A 22029-nucleotide genomic window follows, 5' to 3' on the forward strand; every position below is an offset into this window, starting at 1 on the left:
CACCAAAAGAAAGCTCTATTTGTGGGGGAAAAAGGACGCCAATTTTGTTTGGGAGCCACGTCGCACGACCGCGCAATTGTCTGTTAAAGCGACGCAGTCCCGAACTGTAAAAACCCCTTGGGTCTTTAGGCAGCAATATGGTCCGGGGCTTAAGTGGTTAAAGACCGTTTTAAAAAATTGTGTAGCGCCCCCTTACTTCAAGTATGGGCACTACGCTAAAGTTAGTGGGGAATGGGAGAGTTATTCTTGCTCCTATTCACAATTTGTCAAAAATGGGCTGCTGTCATTCCAGAAATGTCCTGTAGGTCAGCCTGCGCTCCAGGGTGGCGCTAGAGGGGTTCTGGCAGAGCAATTTTCCCCAGCAGCCAATTGGAGGAGTTTTCCCTCGCGGAGCATGCTGGGGGAGAGTATATCTGTGGCAGACGCCATCTTTATTGGTTCTTCCCGCGGGTTCCAGGTGCGGCATCCACCTTTAGGGTGCACGCATCCAACGGACCCCGGTGATGGCCTTCCAGGCCGGGGTCAAATGCTACGCAGAGCTCTATGTTGCCGAGAGGGGCCCCAGTGACTTACTGGGTCCCCCATTCTATTGAGAGGATCCCAGGCTGGATGCCGTTCGATTGGGGGGTCGGCTTGAGGAGAACCCGGAGGCAGGTTGTCCAACAGAGCTTGAACAAACCAATCGGGGATCTGGTGACGGGAATGCTGACAGGTACTCTTTGCTGTCATCCAGTGACCTATGCTAAAACCTACTGGGAGGATTCGCTCAATTCGTCCATTTAGCTCATTCAAGTAATAGGCCTGTGGCAGAGGCCCTAGAGCTGGGTCTGTGAGAGAGATCTGTTCCTCTCAGCAATCTAAAGTGACACTTCGGCTGCCAGGCTCGTGACAGAAGTCTGTCCGGGGGCACTTCACCCACTCTGGCTAGAGTGGCAACAAACTGCAATTTGGTACTACTGAGAGCAGGATTGCTCGGTTCTTATCCAGGCCTGATACTGCAAAGTTCTCCCTCTTTCTTCATCAACCTTTTCTTCCTATTTGATGTTGATGTTGGCTGTGTTGGCCTGGAAATAAGGCATTGGAAAACCTATTCATTGTCTGGACATTCGCTCACTACTCTGTTCTCCAACTGCACCCCTAGACAACACTAAGGTAACTTAATACGCAGATCCCAACAACAAATCAGCGGCTCCTTCGGGGGTAGCACTACAATAGATAAATATTTTTTTATATTTTGTTAGAAAATTTTGCAAACAGGTAATTTTTCTCCTTCATTGATGTACGCTGATGAGGCTGCACTGATGGGCACTGATGGGCTGCAATGATGGGCACCGATGGGTTGCACTGATTGGCACTGGTGGGCACTGATAGGCAGCACTGGTGGGAACTGAGAGGTGGCACTGATGGGTGGCACTGAAGGGCATTGATCGGTGGCACTGGTGGGCACTGAGAAGTGGCACTAATAGGTGGCATTGATAGCTGGCAGTGATGGGCACTGATAGGTGGCACTGCTGGGTGGCAATAATAGGCACTGATAGGTTAAACTGATAGGCACTACTAGTGGGCATTGATAGGTGGCACTCATGGGCATTGATAGTGGGCACTGGCAGGTGGCACTGGCAGGCGGTATTTGTGGGCACAGATGAGGCAGAATTGCCTCTTCCTCTTCGGGACTGATGTCCCTTGCACACAAGCCGATGATCGGCTATTTTTTAAAACCGAGTACCGATCCTTTGTTTACACCACGTGATCAGCTGTCATTGACTGACAGCTGATCACGTGGTAAGGGGCCGGGACCAGCTCCTTATGACTCTGATCACAGTGCGCGTGCCCATTGCACGTGCAAAGAGGACGACGTATATCGATGGCCTCCCGGCATTTGGAGTCCGTGCTATGGTCATCATTCGGCTATAGCGCAGACCCCTAGTGGTTAAAACAAGTATCCAGATCAGAGGTTCTGACTATATTGGCTGCAAATAAGTTTCTGATCAGTAACTCAGTCTTCCAATGCATTTATGTTTCAAGTCAGATCACAGATTCATCAAGGCAGCCAGGCAGCTAGCATTTCCAAAGGAAGATCAGCAATGGAAAGCAGGGGAGAATTTGCTTTGTAAGAGGAAAGTTGGGAGGTATGCATAAGATGCTATTGAGAACTTTGACATCTTTTATCTAGTGCTAGTTGCTCACAGTCAACTGGACTGGCTCTTTTGGCTGTGCTTCTCCTGTGGATCACAGAAGTGCAGTTCGTTCTGCAATCCTGTGATCCGTTTTCAGCAGACAGCGGGCTGAAGCTTGCTGTTGGCTGACGTCACAGAGCTGGTCCAGGCTCGGGCAAGATCGCGACAATGGAGTCAGAATCTGCCCATATCCTTGGACCACCATACGGTTCAGCCTCTCAGCAAGCCGCTGAGAGCTCAAGCTGGCTGCTCCCACCCCCTCCACAGCCCAGCACTCCAGTGAGCACAAGGGGAGGTGAGCAGAGCAGAGAGCAGTCACAGAGCTGCGAGAACTGAGTGATCGGCGGTGTTTGATCGCTTGGTTCTCAGTCTTAGAGGTGCCGAGGGACAGATGCAGCACCACATAGGTAAGTATAGATCTTAAAAAAAAAAAAAAAGAACTACATACATCTCTTTTAAATTTCAATGAATTCTAGAAAAATACATTTGGGCAGAGAGGAAAAATTTGCAAGGGGCTTGTAGTAATAGGCCAAGCTGGAGCAATCATCATTTAACCTCTTCCCCACGAGCCATAGTAAAATGACGTCGGTGGGGACCTCTTGTCCTTCAGACTGGATGTCATATGACGTCCTGGCTTTTCCGGCCGCTAGGTGGCGCGCGCCCGCCGCATTCCTCGGGACTCGTTGCGGGTGCCCGGCAGCCGCGATGTCCGCCGGGCACCTCGCGATTACCCGCAATCACGGCAGGACCATGGATTTGTGTGTGTAAACACACAGATCCATATCCTGTCAGCGGTGAGGAGACCGATGAGTGTTCCCAGTACAGAGGAACACACATCGATCTCCTCCCCTTGTGAGTCCCCCTCCCCCTAACAGTTAGAACACACTTTAGGGAACATATTTAACCCCTTTAGTGCCCCCTAGTGTTAACCCCTTCTCTGCCAGTCACATTTACACAGTAATCAGTGCATTTTATAGCACTAATCGCTGTGTAAATGTGAATGACCCCAAAAATGTGTCAAAATTGTCCGATATGTCCGCTGCAATGTCATGGTCACAATAAAATAAAATAAAAATCGCAGATCGCCGCCATTACTAGTAAAAAATAAAGAAAAAGAAAAATGCCATAATTCTATTTCCTATTTTGTAGACGCTAGAACTTTTGCGCAAACCGATCAAATATGCTTATTGCATTTTTTTTTTTTTTACCAAAAATATGTAGAATACGGAATGGTCTAAACTGAGGGAAAAAAATGTTTTTTTTAAAAAAAATATGATATTTATTAAATCAAAAAATAAAAGATATTGTGTTTTTTTTTCAAAATTGTCGCTCTTCTTTTGGTTATAGCGCAAAAAATAAAAACCGCAGAGGTGATCAAATACCACCAAAAGAAAGCTCTATTTGTGGGAAAAAAAGGGCGTCAATTTTGTTTGGGAGCCATGTCGCACGACCGCGCAATTGTCATTCAAAGTACGACAGCGCTGAAAACGAAAAATTGGTCTGGGCAGGAAGGGGGTGAAAATGCCCTGTATGGAAGTGGTTAATAGGAGTGGAGACCTTCGATACTATTTGTCTTCCAGATACTGTAATGCCATTTTAACATATCTAACCCAGAGTTTTGACAACAATTCACACCTTCGACAATGTAAATCGAAGGATTAACATTTATGAAGCCTTCCTGACACCAAGGATGGGATTAGGGACTGTAACTAGGTTAGAGTGGTTCCAAAATGTTCACACCTCCCATCCTGTTCTTAGGCCTAGTTCACACCTATGCAGGTTTCAGTTGATGCATTTTACGGGTGTGTTGCATTGTTTTTTATGCTTTTTTAATGTGTTTTTGACTTGTTTTGTGTTTTTGGGAGGTGATTGTTTTCTTGTGGGAGAAACCAACAAGAACTTCCATTGAAGTCTATGGAACCAAAAACGCAACCTGCAGTGGGAAAAAAGCCCCTGACCCTTTAGAAAAAACACACGGTGGAAAATGCACAGATGTGAATGTGACCCATAGGAAACAATGTTAAATGGACTGTAGTGAATTTCTGCCAAACTGAAAACGCACTGAAAAATGCATAGATGTGAACCAGGCCTTAAGCTTGCCATAGACGGTTTGCATAGATGGTTTCGGCCAGGTCAGCAGGGCCTGGCTGAGAGTCGAACCATGTATGAGCAGGCTGTTTTTAAGCTGATCAGTCTATCAACTTAGGTACAACCAGCCTGTCGGATTTTACATGGGATTATTGCTGTGGCGGTTCGTCCATAGAGGGCGCTGGAGCGCTGCCCCCTCTGGCTCCCGCACCACCACTGAGTCTAATAACATAGATTCATGCATTGCATGAATCAATGTTATTCTCGCTGCTGCCGCTGGTTTATTCAGATGGCCAGACCTTGAGTGCCGACCACCTGAATAACGGCAGCTGGTTGGCTGTACGGAAGTGCCTATCAGAGCGAGCAGCTCTCATAGGCTTTCCGAGTACAGCCCTCAGCCTTCCGGAAACGTAACCAGGGAACGTACGGGGTGCGTTCCTTGGATAAGACTGACAGGCGTCTTAGCCAATCAGGTTGACCGGTTCTGGCTACCGGTAACCTGATTGGCTGAAGCGTCATCGAGGGCGGGAGAAGACATCGAGGGACGTGGATGGCTGACTCCAGTAAAGGTAAGTGCCGGGCGGGGGGGGAAGGGGCATTTTACAGGGCACAGCGGAGGCGAATGGCACAGTGACATCAATGGGCACAGTGGCGACAATAGGCACAGTGGGGACAATGGGCACAGTGGGGACAATTGGCACAGCGGCATGAATGGGCACAGTGGTGACAATTTAAGGGCACAGTGACATCAATGTGCACAGTGGTGACAATTGGCACAGTGGTGACAATTGATGGCACAGTGGCTGTGTTTGATGGCATGGCACAGTGGCTGCGTTTGATGGCATGGCACAGTGGTGACAATTAATGGCACAGTGGCTGCGTTTGATAGCATGGCACAGTGGCTGCATTTGATGGCATGGCACAGTGGTGACAATTGATGGCACAGTGGCTGCGTTTGATGGCATGGCACATTGACTGCGTTTGATGGCATGGCACAGTGACTGCGTTTGATGGCATGGCACAGTGACTGCGTTTGATGGCATGGAACAGTGGTGACAATTGATGGCACAGTGGCTGCGTTTGATGGCATGGCATAGTGACTGCATTTGATGGCATGGCACAGTGGTGCGAATTGATGGCACAGTGACTGCGTGTGATGGCATGGAACAGTGGTGACAATTGATGGCACAGTGGCTGCGTTTGATGGCATGGCACAGTGGTGACAATTGATGGCACAGTGGCTGCATTTGATGGGCACAGTGAGGCTGCAATTTTTTTTTCCATTTGTGCCCCCCCAAAAATTTCGAGCATCAGCCGCCACTGGCTAGCGGTTATTGTGTACAAATGTTGAAATATTTCTCATTAGACCCCAAGAAGTGGCTTGGACAAACTATAAGACCCCTTTCACACTAAGGGTGTTTTGCAGGCACTATAGCGTTAAAAATAGTGCCTGCAGTCTGCCCTATTCATTTCACACGGTTTTCGTGAGCTGGCCAGCAGCTTCTTTGGAGCGCATTAGGAGCAGTGAACTCACCGCTCCTATTGCGCTCCTGCCCATTGAAATCAATAGGCAGCGCCGCTGTACCGCCGGCAATACACCACTGTAGTGGCGCATTGCGGGCGGTTTTAACCCTTTCTCGGCCGCTAGCGGGGGTTAAAATGCGCTGCAAATCCAACGGTAAAATAGCGGTGTTTTACCGCTATTTTACAGCCGACGCCATGGGCGGCACCAGTGTGAAAGGGGTCTTAGACATCTACAACATTACAGAACAAGTCCAGCTGAATGTGACTACTATTACCATGACCTGAGTAAACGAGAACCTTCACAGACATATGATTACATTACTGTTATATGTAATTTCATGATATTTTAGAGGACCTTTTCCTACAAAATCATCTGAGACTGACCAGAAACAAAATTAAAAAGATTGTTGAGTTAAGCCTCGTACACATGCACGGTTTACTCGGCAAGAACCAGCAAGAAAACTGCTGGCAGAGCTTTCTTGCCGAGTAAACCGTGGGTGTGTACGAGGCTTTGAGGTTTCTCGTCAAGAAAACTGCCCAACATCTCAACGAGAAAAATAGAGAACCTGCTCTCTATTTTCTCATCGTGATTCTCTGCAGTGTTTTCCTGCCGAGAAACCCGAGCGTGTGTATACTTACCTGTCGCCCTGGAAACCCGCACATGCTCGAAATGACTTTGACGCATGCGCAGTAGCTTCCTAGGCATAGATGACGTCACCGCGTTCTTGCCATTCAAAAGAACGGCGATTCTTTTGAATGGAGTGTCTGTACACTCAGGCGGCAAGAGATTCTTGCCAAGAATCTCCTCAGGAAAAACAAAGGGGTAGATTCACAGAGGAGATACGACGGGGTATCTCCAGAGTGTGGCCGGTCGTATCTATGCGCCTGATTCATAGAATCAGTTACGCATAGATTTCTATTAGATCCGACCGGCGTAAGTCTCTTACGCCGTCGGATCTTAACTGCATATTTACGCTGGCCGCTAGGGGCGTGTACGCTGATTTACACCTAGAATATGTAAATCAGCTAGATACGCGAATTCACGAACGTACGCCGGGCCGACGCAGTACATATACGCCGTTTAAGTTAGGCTTTTCCCGGCGTAAAGTTACCCCTGCTATATGAGGCGTATATGCCGCGCACCAATGTTAAGTATGGCCGTCGTTCTCGCGACGAAATTTGAAAAATTTACGTTGTTTGTGTAAGTCGTCTGTGAATGGGGCTGGACGTCATTTACGTTCACGTCGAAACCAATGACGTCCTTGCAGGGTACTTTGGAGCAATGCACACTGGAAAATTCCATGGACGGCGCATGTGCCGTTCGTGTAAAACGTCAATCACGTCGGGTCAGGGATAATTTACATAACACACGCCCACCTCTTCACAATTTGAATTAGGCGGGCTTACGCCGGTCTATTTACACAACGCCGCCGCAACTTTCTTTTAAGAATACGGCACTTGCCTGTAAAAGTTGCGGAAGTGTAACGTAAATAGGATACGTTACGCCCGCACAAAGAAATGCCATTCTACGTGAATCTACCCCAAAGTTTTTCTCCTGACGAGATTCTGGCCCGTGTGTACAGGGCTTTAGGCTTTTGCATTACATATTTTTGGTAAATCTAAAGGACACTGTAAGCTTAAGATGTGAAGAAGTCCTATCTATTTGCACTCTTCGGCCCACCTAGTCAGGGCATTGGGTTGGCGACAAACGGAAGCCAAAACAGGAACTTTTACATGCTGTTGTGTCTTGAAAACATTAAACATAGTAGATGCAGCAAGCTGTGTTTTGGGATGTTGCTTTGGCTTGACTATGAATTGCTAAAAAGAAGTGTGAACCCCCAAGGGACAGGAATCGGATGTAAGTGCGTGCCTCTGTTTAGGTGTCCTAATCTGCATTGTCTTTCTGGGGCTTCACGTTTTTTAGCCCTCGCATACATATAAAGTGAACAACAACATTACAAAGTTAAAATGATTTAATCTTTACATCAAATCATATTATCTTTTCAAACAATAGTGTCACTAGGTCCAAACCTCTGGGGCCTGGATGTCAAGCTCACCATACATCCTACAATCTGCACAACCAATCTTTGTACAATTAACTTTAGATTCACCAAAACTATGTAATACGAGGAACTACTTTTCTATCTCATCAATTGCAGTAGATCCTTGCAATACATAGTTGTTGGTAGATCTAAAAGAGGTTGTATGTTCAAATTATAATGTTTGTGGAGAGCTTTAGACCTGCAGCTGCCATTCTCCACTACTAAGCTTTGCATCTCTGCAAACTATGGTCTCTTTAGAACAGAAAATCCACATACCGTATTTATCGGCGTATACGTGCACTATTTTGCCCTGAAAATCAGGGCAAAATCGTGGGTGCGCGGTATACGCCGATACCCGCTTTCCCGCTACGAGTTTGAATACTGCGCCGGCATATACCGAGCGCAGTACACTCGTGTATCTTCGGGCAGTCTCGGCGCCTCTCGCGCTGACGTCCTGAGCGTACAGCACATCAGCGCGAGAGTTGCCGAGCCTGCTCGACGATACATGAGTGTACTGCGCTCGGTATATGTCGGCGCAGTATTCAAACTCTGCGCGGGAAACGAGCGGGGAGGACACGAGGACGCTGCAGAAGGACGCCGGACCCGACGAAGAGGACACCCGAAGCCGCAGACGGACGCCGGACCCGACGAAGAGGACCCCCGGAAGCCGCAGAAGGACCTGTACCCGACGAAGAGGACACCCGAAGCCGCAGACGGACGCCGGACCCGACGAGGCCGCCGATGGACGCCGCGCAAGACACCAAAACTGTTAGTACAAAAAAAACTTTTTTTCCACAGGATTCGGGGCAACTTTAGGGGTGCGCGGTATACGCGGGAGCGCGTTATACCGGGATAAATACGGTACATCACATGGAGAAATATTAAATTAAAGAGGGATTCCACCCGCGATTTTTTTTTTAAAAGTCAGCAGCTACAAACAGTGTAGCTGCTGACTTTTAATAAGGACACTTACCGTATATACTAGAGTATAAGCCGAGTTTTTTAGCACTTTTTTGTGCTGAAAATGCCCCCCTCGGCTTATACTCGAGTCACCTTTTTGCGCCTGATCTTCCGGACTTTGGGGACCCGGTACCAGTAACTTGGCACACATGTAGCCCCACTCTTCCTCTACAAGTGTGCAAAGTTTGTTGGCCGGGGAGCACTGATTTTTCAAACCCGGCTACCCCTTCCATAGACTCCCACGGTCATTTCTCTGGTTATTTTTAGGGGAACCGGTACTGACCAGTCGTAGGTCCCCTGGACCCGAAACTTGGCTCACATATAGCCCCATTTCTCCTCTACACGTGTACAAAGTTTGTTGTCTGGTGGACCAACGGCTGGGGAGCACTGATTTTTCCAAACCGGGCACCCCTTCCATAGACTCCCATGTTAAATGTCAGTCTAGTCATGGGCACAGTGAGGCATGCACATGGACACAGTGTGGCAAAGTGAGGCATGCAGATGGACACCCGAGGCTTATACTCAAGTCAATACGTTTTCCCATTTTTTTGTGGTAAAATTGGGTGCCTCGGCTTATATTCGGGTCGGCTTATACTCGAGTATATACAGTACCTGTCCTAGGCACCCGCGATGTTGGCCCCCCGAGGCCGACCCCTCGATCCTGGAAGGTCCCGGCGCCGCCATCCTGCGCGAGTCTTGCAGTGTTTTCTGAATGGGCAGTTGCTCTCTGGGATACACAGTTCCCAGAAGGCAGAGCGCCCCATTACCCAGAAGACACCGCGAGTAGGATGAGGAAGAAGACCTGCCGAGGTGGAGGAAAGGGCAGATTAGGAACTTCCGCATAGCAACCGCTTTTTCTGGTGAGTAACATTTTTTTATTTTCTATTTTTTTGCAGGATTTTTGTGTATTTTTTTTAGGGTGGAGCTCCACTTTAAGCTGGCCCATGAGCAACTTTAAAGTAATCCAACCTTTAACCACAGAGGAAAACTATTACATTCCTTCTAGTATCTGAGTTTGCTCTGTTATCCTGTCATCTGATTGGTTCCTACTGTCAGTCTGAGGGTGGGAACATACAATGACACAAGAGGGAATATGCAGTCTACATGAAAGAGATACTGAATATGCAGTCTACATGAAAGAGATACTGAACACCCTGCCATCCACAATATAACATATACATCTCAGCTTAAGGTATTGAGCTCTGTAAACAACAGTTTTTTCCAGCAAATCAATAAAAGCCCAGCTCCAGACAGTTATTTTTACTGTTTAATTAACTTTTAGTATTTTTTTAAACCACATTAAAGCAATTTTTTCTTACTTCAGAAGCTCTCTGGAAGCTCCCTTGAGAGTTGCTGGATTGTACAGTGGGAGTCGCACTCCTGGTTCCTCACTGCTTTGGAAAAGGGTCTATAATAGATGCTAGTTCCAGTGTTTTCCCCCCACTCACTCTGTAGAAAGCAGTTGGCAGGACTAGATGGTGTTGATTGACAAGCTACAGGCCTGTTAATCAGCAGTAACAATGCTGATAGTGACGCCCTCTGCAACATTTTTTGATCCCACTGTAGAGCAGGATTGCACAGTCTACACGAGAGTGGTAACTCTGCTCTGAACTCAGGAGCAGTGATGCATTGTCGTCACACCATCTGCTGTAGGTAGAGGCCACTGACAGGATCAACAGGTATCTTTGAGACTTTGCAGAAGGACTAAGAAAACGTGAAAGTCAGATGCACTTATAAATAAGTGCTGCAGCACTTATTAAGGCTGGGTTCACACTGCCGTGCGGAGCTGTTCACAGCAGGTCCCTGTTCATCGTTTTAGGTCCGATTTCAGTCTAAATTTTTGGCTGAATTCAGACCTGAAATGGACCAGAAGATATACAGTTACATGGCTAGTCAGGTTGAAAAAGTCCATCTAGTTCAACCATAAAAATAAATAAATAAAAAATAATATCATACAATCCCATATACTCAATTCTATACCCACAGTTGATCCAGAGGAAGGTAAAAAAAAAACATCAAAGCATGATCCAATTTGCTGCAATAGGGGAAAAAATTCCTTCCTGATCCCCCGAGAGGCAATCAGATTTTCCCTGGATCAACTTTACCTATACATTTTAGTATCCAGTTATATTATGTACATTTAAAGCAGGGGTTCACCCAAAACATTTTTTTTTAACATTTCATACAGCCGAGTTGTCATAATGACAATCGGCTGTTTTATTTTATTTTATCCCTGTTCATACCGTATTTTCACCGCCGCTTCCGGGTATGTCTTCTGCGGGACTGGGCGTTCCTAATTGATTGACAGGCTTCCGACCGTCGCATACTGCGCGTCACGAGTTGCCAAAAGAAGCCGAACGTTGGTGCGCAGGCGCCGTATAGAGCCGACTCGCAGTCCGGCTTCTTTCGGCAACTCGTGACGCACTGTATGCGCCGGTCGGAAGCCTGTCAATCAATTAGGAACACCCAGTCCCGCAGAAGACATACTCGGAAGCGGCGGTGAAAATACGGTATGTACGGGGATAAAATAAAAAAAAACAGCCGATTGTCATTATGACAACTCAAATGAATGTAATTTTAAAAAAAATTTTGGGGTGAACCCCCGCTTTAAGAAATAATCCAGGCTTTTTTTAAAGCAATCTACTGAGCTGGCCAGAACCACCTCTGGAGGGAGTCTATTCCACATTTTTAGAGCTCTTATGCCCCGTACACACGATAGAATCCATACGCTGAAAAATCTCAGCGGATCGGTTTCAGCGGATAGATTCTATGGTGTGTACATTCCTGCGGATATTTATCCGCGGAAATTTCCCAATTCCAGCAGATAAAAATTTGTAGACATGTCTACAAATCTATCCGCTTGAATTGGCTCCCGCGGATCGATCCGGTGGTCTGTACAGACTCACCGGATCGATCCGTCCGAAGGGATCCCCCGCATGCGTCGTAATGATTCGACACATGCATGGAATTCCTTTTATGACAGCGTCGCCCACGTCGCTGCGTCATCATCGCGGCGACGGCGCGACACGTCATCGCGAGGGGATTTTGGCGCGGATTTCGATCCGATGGTGAGTACACTCCATCGGATCCAAATCCGTGGAAATCCTCGAGAGGATTTATCCGCGGATACGGTCCGGTGGACCGTATCCGCGGATAAATCCTCTCGTGTGTACTAGGCCTTACTGTGAAGAAACCTTTCCGTATTTGGAGATTAAATTGTTTTTCCACTAGACGTTAAGAGTGCCCCCTTGTCCTCTGTGGTGACCTTAAAGTGAATAACTCAACAGCAAGTTCACTATATGGACCCCTTATATATTTGTACATGTTGATCATATCCCCCCTTAATCTCCTCTTGTCAAGAGAGAATAAATTCAGTTCCTCTAATCTTTCCTCATAGCTGAGCTCCTCCATGCCTCTTATCAGTTTGGTTGCCCTTCTCTTCACTTTCTCCAGTTCCCCAATATCCTTTTTGAGAACTGGAGCCCAAAACTGAACTGTATATTCCAGATGAGGTCTTACTAATGATTTGTACAGGGGCAAAATTATATCTCTGTCTCTGGAGTCCATACCTCTCTTAATACAAGAAAGGACTTTGCTCGCTTTGGAAACCGCAGCTTGGCATTGCATGCCATTATTGAGCTTATGATCAACTAAAACCCCCAGATCCTTCTCCACTATGGATTCCTCCAGTTGTACCCCCCCCCCTAGTATGTATGATGCATGTGTTATATTTTGCGTGTGTTCCCACTCACAAGAATTAATATTAGCCTCACCTGGATGCGAGCTTCAGGCAGATCAATCTTTGCTGCTAATCTTTCCCTGGCAAAGACATCGGGGTAGTGCGTCCGTTCAAATTCTTAAAAACAAAAGATAAAAAGCTTAGGTAAATTTTCCATTCCATAGTAACTTTCTTCTCATCTGACTGCATAGTCCTCAAAATTCCCTATTAGGGCTAATACTTACATGCGGCAGCCCCTCTGAAAAGAGATCCACAGTGCATAGAACTGTAGTTGCAGCATGGTGCAGTCCTATACACTTAAATGGGTCATGTTTGGCAGCTGTACTGCCCACCAAATGCGACACGTGGTTCAACATCTGTCATGGCCTGGCTTGAAGCAAAGCATTGAGGGAGTGGCTGCATGCCCTTCTTTACATGGGCGGTTGGGGGGCACAGTAAAACTGCAGCTTAACTACATGCTATGCCACATCTAGGGATTTGGGGTCGCAGGCGGAATTGCCTCTATCCTGCCCGTGATTCCAAATTGCACTGAAATGCATTTCAAGGTTAAGATTAAGACACACTTCAAATGCACAACATTATAACACTAGAGTATGAAGCCAGCCTTAAACCTTGTACACACGATTGGATTTTTTCACAGACAAAGCGTAGGACTTTTATCTGAAGGGCATTGGCCAGGAACTTGTATTGCATACAACCAGCAAAGAATTATCGGCCAACAAACACAAAACGATGTGGTTTTTCAGCTCTTTAGCGCCACCCTTTGGGCAACTTCTGCTAATGTTGTGTTATGGTTAGCATTTCTTTTGAGCATGCGTGTTTGTACTTTTGTCTAATGTACTCGTGTACACACAATCGAAAAATCCCACAATAGACTATTGTCCACGGAAAAGTTTAAAGCATTCTATCCCACATTTGTCAACGGAAAATCCAACAACAATTGTCAGATGGAGTGTACAAACGGTCGGCTTTTCCCAGAACAGCCTGTCATCACACAATTCCCGTCGGATAATCCGATCGTGTGTATGAGGCTTAAGTCTTAAATTTTTTCAGCTTACCTACTAAGGGCCAGATTCAGGTACATTTGCGGCGGTCTAACGTATCCCATTTACGTTACACCGCCGCAAGTTTTAAGCGCAAGTGCTTGATTCACAAAGCACTTGCCTGTAAACTTGCGGCGGCATAGCGTAAATGCATCCAGCGAACGCCCCCCGAATTCAAATGGGGCGTGTATCATTTAAATTAGGCGCATTCCCGCGCCAAACGTACTGCGCATGCTCCGTTTTGAAATTTCCCGCCGTCCTTTGCGCGAAATGACGTCGCACCGACGTAATCTTTTGAACGGCGATGTGCGTTACGTCCATTCCTATTCACGGACGACTTACGCAAAAAAAAAAAAATTTAAAATTCAACGCGGGAACGACGGCCATACTTTAACATGGGCAGCCTAAATATAAGCCATGAAATAGCAGCTGTAACTATCCGCCGGGAAAAGCCGACTAGCGACGACGTAAGAGAATGCGACGAACGCGTGTACCTTCGTGGATCGCCGTAAACAGCTAATTAGCATACCCGACGTGGAAAACAACGCAAACTCCACCCAGCGGGAGGCCGAAGTATTACACCTACGATCCGAAGGCGTACGAAGCCGTACGCCTGTCGGATCGAAGCCTAAAGCTGTCGTATCTTGGTTTGAGAATTCAAACTAAAGATACGACGCGGCAAATTTGAAAATACGCCGGAGTATCAGTAGATACGCCGGCGTATTTCTACTGTAAATCTGGCCCTAAAAATTTTAATTTACTCCTTTTTTTTAGTCTTACTAAGTTTTTCTTCAAAGCTGGCCAAATCCCATAACAACTTGACTGTACAATCTCTGGCCCTTGCAGTATTTTTTTTTATAGATCTAAAGGAAATTATTCAAACTGTAGAAGGGTTTACTAAAGGCAAATTGTCTGTGCACTATGCAAGTGTAGTTCCTACAGAGCTAAGTAAACAAGAGGAAGTGCCATTGACTTCCATCATCCAATGCTGTGCAAGCAAAATGCATTTTTTTTTATTTTCCTTGCATGTGATTGGGTATACTTTGCAAAGTGAAGCTTTACCTCATTTTCTAAGCTGTGGAGCAAATGCCCTTGCAAAGTGCACAGTCTATTTGCCTTTAGTAAATCAACCCTAGAGTGGGTGACCATTAGACAGGTGCAATTCGTTTAGTTCTAAATTAAATTTTTAATGAATTTTGACAAAATTAGTTAATTCAAAAATTTCTAAGTTTTTCGGATATCTGAAATTTCTAATTTAGAATTTTCGAATTTCAAAAATTTGAAATTTCCGAAATCTCTAATTGTCAAATTTTCAAATTTCCAAAATATTGAATTTCCGAAATTTAGAATTGTCAAATTTTCAAATTTCAGAATTTCCGAAATTTAGAATTGTCAAATTTTCAAATTTCAGAATTTCTGAAGTTTGAAAATTTTACAATTAAAATTTCGGAATTTGGAAAATATCAAAAATTCTGAAATTCGAAAATCTGAAAATGTATTGGTGAGAGGTCCTCAATTTCTGCACTGTCAACTGCTTCAATTCATGCTGATAACCAGCTCCTTCCAGCTCCCAAGTAACTATTAATCTAGTTAACCATCATGGGTTTAAGTAAAGTTAAAAAGAATACTCAAATACCTTCCTCCTTGGCCTCTGGCTGCTTCCTGTAGGCACCAGTGACATCACTGTGCCTAACAATGGGATCTTGAAAAACACAAGGGGCCAGATTTTCAAAAGAGTTACACCAGTGTATCTACTGATACACCGGCGTAATTCGAAATTCCCGCCGGCGTATCATTGTTTTGTATTCGCAAAACAAGATACGCCGGAATTAGGCTAGGATCCGACTGGTGTAAGTCACTTACACCGTCGTATCCTAAATGCAATACAACGCTGGCCGCTAGGTGGCGTTTACGTTCAGGTCCCATTTGACTATGCAAATGAGCCTGATACGCCGATTCCCGAACGAATTTGCATCGCGTACTCGTCGTTTACGTCGTTTGCGTAAGGTTACCCCTGCTATATGAGGGGTAACCTTACGCCAGTCCGCCGTATGCCATGTTAAGTATGGCGTCGGGTCCGCGTCGTCTTTTTCCGTCGGTTACGTAATTTTCCTAAGTCGTTCTTGAATACGACTTTACGTCAATGACGCTCACGTCGGCGTCATTGACGTTTTCCGTCGTGAGCTGGAGCATGCGCACTGGGCTATTTTTCAGCCCGGCGCATGCGCAGTTCAATCAGCGCGGGGGCACGCTTAATTTGAATAGAAGCCGCCCCCTTTGAATTACGCGGCCATACGCCGGGCCATTTACACTACGCCGCCGCAAATTACGGAGCAAGTGCTTGGAGAATACGGCACTTGCTCCAGTAAGTTGCGGTGGCGTAGTGTAAATGGCTTACACTACGCCAACGCGGGATCTACGTGAATCTGGCCCAAGGAATCCAAATATCCACAAGATTTTATTTAGGGGTATCAGAGTAAAGGATAAAGGGGGTATGAATACGTTTTCAAGGCACTGTATATAGACAAGTTATCATCTTAAGGACTCTGATTATTCTTGGGTACCTGTGCTATATCTAGTTAGAAATAACTTTTTTTTTAAAGGTTAGAAATAACTTTATTGGGACGAAATGTTATTTAAAGAAATATAAGATAATGTAACAGGTGTCCTAGTCACACTTCCTCTTTTTCAAGACAGTTCTTCCTCTTTCTTTAAGGGTTTGGTCGTTCACTATTCTACTATACCCAGCATACCCGCAGCTCTATTTTTCTAGTATATCTTCAATTACATGCACAAGTGCAGTTCCCCAAACTTTGTTAGTTTTGTTGTAGGGAGGCTGACCACATTTTTTTTAGGGGATTATTGCTCCACATCCCTAAAGAGAAACTAAACTTATCTATCCTTTACAGCCAAGGAAGCTGCCACCTTATGCCTTGTACACACAATCGGTTTTCCCGGTGGTAAAAAGTCCGCTGGGAAAACTGAGGGGAAAACCGAGAACCTGCTCGGTAGCTTTTTCCCCCTACTCACAACCGGGTTTCCCAACAGGAAAACTGCCATGAGAGCTTTGGTCGGGAAACTCGGCCTTGTGTATGCTCCACCGCAGTGTTTCCCAAATGGTAACTGCCAGCTTAACAACCGCCGAGAACACCGGCGGGAAAAAAGAGAACGTGTTCTCTTTTTTCCCACGGGGATTCCTGGCACTTTTCCTGTTGGGAAAACTGCGATGGAGCATACACACGGCCGGCCAAAAGCTCTCATAGCAGTTTTCCTGCCAGGAAAACCAGTCGTGTGTATGAGGCAATAGCCTCTGTTTGATCTGCATTTGCCATGGTGCTGCATATGTGATTAGTTATGACACCAGAAATTTCATCAGTGGTGGTGCATCGATAGTGGGCGCAGGAGCGCCGCCCCCTCTCTCTCATGCACCGCCACTGAAACAATACATAGATTCAGGCATTGTAACAATACGCCAAGTTAGATTCAGGGTTATGGATCGCAACTGTGGAGACTTCTCAGGTTCGAACCCAGGTTTCACTCTTAACTCAGTTAAGAGTTTGGGTTCTATCATCACAGCCTCAGTAAAGTAAATAGTGCTTATTCCAGCATAAGCAACATTAAAGTAAATCTTGGTATTAATGGTATAGCACAGGTATAGGAATGAATGTAGCCGCAGTACTGGGACTGCACACTAGGGGTCAGACTGACTAGAGAAAGTGAACTCTAAGGCATAGAAGCAAAAGCAGGTAATTGGTATCTATAGCAGTGAGCATAACATGTGAGCTGTAGTTGAGACTTCAGTGAAACTCCAAAGTACTTGGTAAGATTAGCATAGCTGTGAACATGAACTTAGAAGCGAAGCGGCAAGTATGGAGAACAGCGTTTAGTAATTGGTTTCTATAGCAGAATACTTGCAGTTGCAGATAGCTGGGCATGGATGAGCGTCCTGGGAGCCTGAACCTGGTTGCTGAGAGGGCTGTGCCATGCGTGGAGTCCTGGTGGTCCTAGTTCAGGAAGCTGGAGCTCAGCAAGGTGAGTCTGGAAAGCCAAGCTGACAGTGGCGTTCTGTCAGCAACCAGGTCCAGGCTCCCAGGACCCTCATCCATGCCCAGCTATCTGCAACCGCAAGTACTCTGCTGAGAAGTCTCCGCAGTTGGGATCCATAAACCTGAATCGTATTTGGCATAACGTTACAGGCATTGCATGGCATGGCACAGTGGTGACAATTGATGGGCACAGTGGCGACAATTGATGGCACAGTGGCTGCGTTTGATGGCATGGCACAGTGGCTGCATTTAATGGCATAGCACAGTGGCGACAATTGATGGCACAGTGGCGACAATCGATGGCACAGTGGCGACAATTGATGGGCATAGTGGTGACAATTGATGGGCACAGTGGCTGCGTTTGATGGGCACAGTGGCTGCAATTGATGGGCACAGTAGTGGCAATTGTTGGACACAGTAGCTGCTTTTGATGGACAGTGAGGCTGCAATTGTTTTTTTTTTTTTTCGTTTGTTTGCGCCCCCCAAAAAAATTTGAGCACCAGCCGCCACTGCATTTCATGGCTTGGCAGTTTGGTTGAGAGTCCAAGCAGCTGTGACAGTTATTCATGGCAAGCCTTGATAGTAACTGTTTTGGTAAGCAATTAAATAAATGTTAGTAGTTCTGCTTTAACAGATTCAGTCAGGAAAGATACATTGCTAAGCCCCCCCTCTTTTTTTAATGCACGTTGCTTGGCTGACATGCTCATTCGATTCAAAAATGTTAGTCACTGGCTCATTATCAGCAAGCAGAAAAAGATTTTTGACTTCTTTCCAAATTTGTATGCTTGTTCTACTCAATATCTTGTGATTAAATTAACATAGCATTTTCAAAAGCTTGTCAGCAATTGCAGGCCGCATATTTCCCTTACGACAGGTTCACTTTAGTGTCTTGCATTTTGTAAGATGGCATCCTTCATTCCTTTGACGAGATCATGCTGCATTTGGATTCGATATCAGGATAAAACCTCTCAACTGGGAGCAAGATCATGGGGGTTATTTCTGAAAGGCAAATCCACGTTGCACTACAAGTGCAAAGTGCACTTTAAATTGCATTTGTGGCGTGGGTTTCGAAGGCGCACGCCGGCGTAGGTGGAAGTGGGCGTGAACCCATGCAAATGAGGCGTGACCCCATGCAAATGATGGGCCGAGCGTCAGACAGGTACGTATCACGAACTGCGCATGCGCCGTGACGTGGACGCATGCACAGCACCCCCCTGCGCCTGCTCACAACCACGCCGGCACAACTGCCTAAGCTACGCCGGATCACTGCGTACGCTGTGAACATAACGTACGCCCAGCCAGACACTCGTCCAACGCACAATACGCCGGCTTGCGTTCCCTGGTGCAGACCTGTGCATGTCTGTTGCCGGGTTGCACCTCATTTATGGGGAATAACTTTACGCCGGACGTACAACTTACGCGCATCTCGCGTAGCATGCACCGGGCACACGCACGTTCGTGAATCGGCGCATTTCCCTCATTTGCATGTTTGAATGGCTAATCAATGGGAGCAGCACCATGTGCCCAGTCCATATGTGCGCCCACCCTACGCCGGCGTGTGCAAGCTACGTCGGCGGGTTGTAGCCTGTTTTTAGGCGCATGTTGGTTTGTGGGTCTGCCGCACACATACGCCGGCGCACATTTGCACTTACGTCGGCGTAACGTGTTATACGTCGGCGTAAGTGCTTTGTGAATCTGGCCCATTGTTTTCAATGAGGCTGGTTCACATATGTGCGATGCATTCGCACTGCACATTGCCGAAAAAACGTGTGCCTTTTCTAGGCATTGCGGTGCGGCTCAGGTGCGAATTCAGGCCCATTATCTTCTATGGGCACGTGTCTGATTTGCAGATGTGTTCATTTCTCTCCAGGATTTCTCTCATTCACCTCAATACACTCCCCCCCCCCCTCCCAGGTCTCCAAATTCGCCGATAAAACGGAGATGATCTGCTGAACAGTTCCCTTATCTCTCTGCAGAGATAAGAGAGCTGAAATTCGCACCGCACTAGTGTAAATCCAGCTTTACAACTTTCAAGTGCACTTTCATTGCAATTTCAAGTGCACTTGTAGTGCAAAGTGGATTCGCCTTTAGTAAATAACCCCCCATGTGTTTCTATGAAAAGGTGTAGCTTTCAAGATAACATTTTTGGGCAATGGCAAGTAACATATTTAAAAAAAATGGAATAGCTTTCATCATAACGATGAAAGAGGACCTGTGACCTGCCCATGCTATCACATTTTATTTTCCAGTGCCTCTGCTTTCAGAAATGTACACGTTGGGGGGTACAGTAATTTCTCAATTCAGATTAAAAATGTGTGTAAAAAAAAACAATTGCCCACTATACACGTGGTTAAAGCGGTGGTTCCCCCTAAAACTAATTTCTAACAATAGATTCGTAAGACCCGTTACACTGCGGGTAGGCTGGCTTTTTTTTTTTTCTTTTCGTACATACCGAGATCTCCCCGTCTCGTCCCTAGGCGGTGGGCGGAACTAGTTGATTGACGTTCCTCGGACGGGCGCGTACGTGACGTCACGACTTTCCGAAAGAAGCCGAACGTCGCTGCGCATGCGCCGTATAGAGTCGGCTCTATACGGCGCATGCGCAGCGACGTTCGGCTTCTTTCGGAAAGTCGTGACGTCACGTACGCGCCCGTCCGAGGAACGTCAATCAACTAGGAACGCCCACCGACAAGGAACGAGACGGGGAGATATCGGTATGTACTAAAAAAAAAAAAAAAAAAAAGCCAGCCTACCCGCAGTGTAACGGGTCTTACGAATCTATTGTTAGCAATGTGTTTTAGGGGGAACCACCCCTTTAACAACTTTTAAAATTTGAATGTATGACCTCCATGACTCGATCCATTTCATAGGATTTTCTCACCATCCTGCTATCTGAACATACAGTATATACCAAGCAAAATAAATATTTGGACATTGAAGGTACATAAAATTAAATTTCATAAAATCAGTAATGTATTATGACTTTTAGCCAAATCAAATAATAAACTACTGATTTCATGAAATTTTATTTTGTGTACCTTCAAATTTCCAGAATTGTTATCTGTAAATTCCTCCCCCTACTTGCTAGGATTTTTTTCACATGCATGAACATGTACAATCTCGACAGCACAGAAGTTAAAACGGGGTTCCGGGCATAATTAATTTTTTTGCAAGCTAAAATTAATCACATTAAATAGTCCCTAAAACATATTAATAGCTCCCCAATCGTTCCAGAAATCATTGCAAACACTTGCCTTATATCCTCCAGCCATGTTGTGGCCGTATCCATCATATGTGTGGGCATGTGAAGCCCAGTTCCTTTTTCTTCCTGGTTTTCAGGGAGCGGTGCATGCTGGGTGATCTTTAGGCACAGTATTGCCTAGAGACTCCTGGGAAATGAGTGTCATCATTTCCCAGGAGGCAATGGGGTCTTAGGACAGGAAGTTGATCCACCTAGGACCAGGAACTAGGCAGATTCCGAAAACTGCCTAGTAACAGCCAGATAGAAGTGAGCAAAAAAAAAAATATTTGTTTACATTAAAGGCAAGCTGTTAATAGAAAGTTCATTTTTAGGGTGGAACTCCACTTTAAGTCAATTGAGCCAATCCAGACAACCAAAGACTCTACAGGCAGAAGACGACAGCGATAAAAATGGACTTGGCGTGACGAGGGAGATCTATAACCTGCGCATGCTCAGAATCAAGTCAACGCATGCTTGGACATTATAGCAATAACTCTTGTAAGGCTGAAAGACCTTCTTAACAGCCAATAGTAAAGTGAGCAAGGCAGGTAACAGTATAACCATGCAAAAGTTTGTTTGCAGTTTGCTTCATAGAGCAGGGTTTAGGGCCTCCAGGGGCTCTGGACATAAATTCAAAATCCATGCCATCACCTAGAGCAGGGGTGTCAAACTCAATTTCATCGTGGGCCGCATCAGCATTATGATTGCCCTCAAAAGGGCTGGTTGTATCTGTAAGATTAGATGTCAAGCTCCACCCCACCATCAGAAGATGAGTCCCCCACTCTCCCTTACATCACAGTGCTTATGCTGCTGCTGGGAAGAAGCTGGATGCATTGCTTGATATCAGAAAGTAAGGGTCTGGAGTAGGACCAGAGACTGCAGGAGAGGTGCAAGGGCCACATGAAATGGCCTGGATGGATGGATTCGGCCCGCGGGCCTTGTGTTTGACACCTATGACCTAGAGGCAATGCTATATCCTGGCCCAGGCCTAGGGAAGAACTTTGCAGGGGGGGGCAGCACGGAAAGAGTCCCCGCCAGCTTGCACTACACTGTTAGTGTAGCTCCAGTCTTATGGGGCGGACTGGGCAGAGAGGCAAATTGGTCTAGCGCCCCCATAAAGCGGCCGCACTGCTTCCGGTTCCGCAACTGTGGGTGGGTGGGCGGTGCTA

The 22029-nt window shown here is 46.2% G+C and overlaps 1 protein-coding gene across 1 annotated transcript in view; it reads right to left on the reverse strand.

Moving 5' to 3' along the window:
• The window catches only part of LOC120916496 (paired box protein Pax-6-like), an 88917-nt gene that overhangs the window by 21933 nt on the left and 44955 nt on the right, over nucleotides 1–22029 (reverse strand). Inside the window, exon 4 of the mRNA XM_040327493.1 lies at nucleotides 12565–12647. Within this exon, the coding sequence (XP_040183427.1) occupies nucleotides 12565–12647 (83 nt within the window). The remainder of the gene's footprint in view (nucleotides 1–12564; nucleotides 12648–22029) is intronic.

This window comes from Rana temporaria, chromosome 10 (genome assembly GCF_905171775.1).
Source record: "Rana temporaria chromosome 10, aRanTem1.1, whole genome shotgun sequence".
NCBI classification, from domain to species: Eukaryota; Metazoa; Chordata; class Amphibia; order Anura; family Ranidae; genus Rana; species Rana temporaria.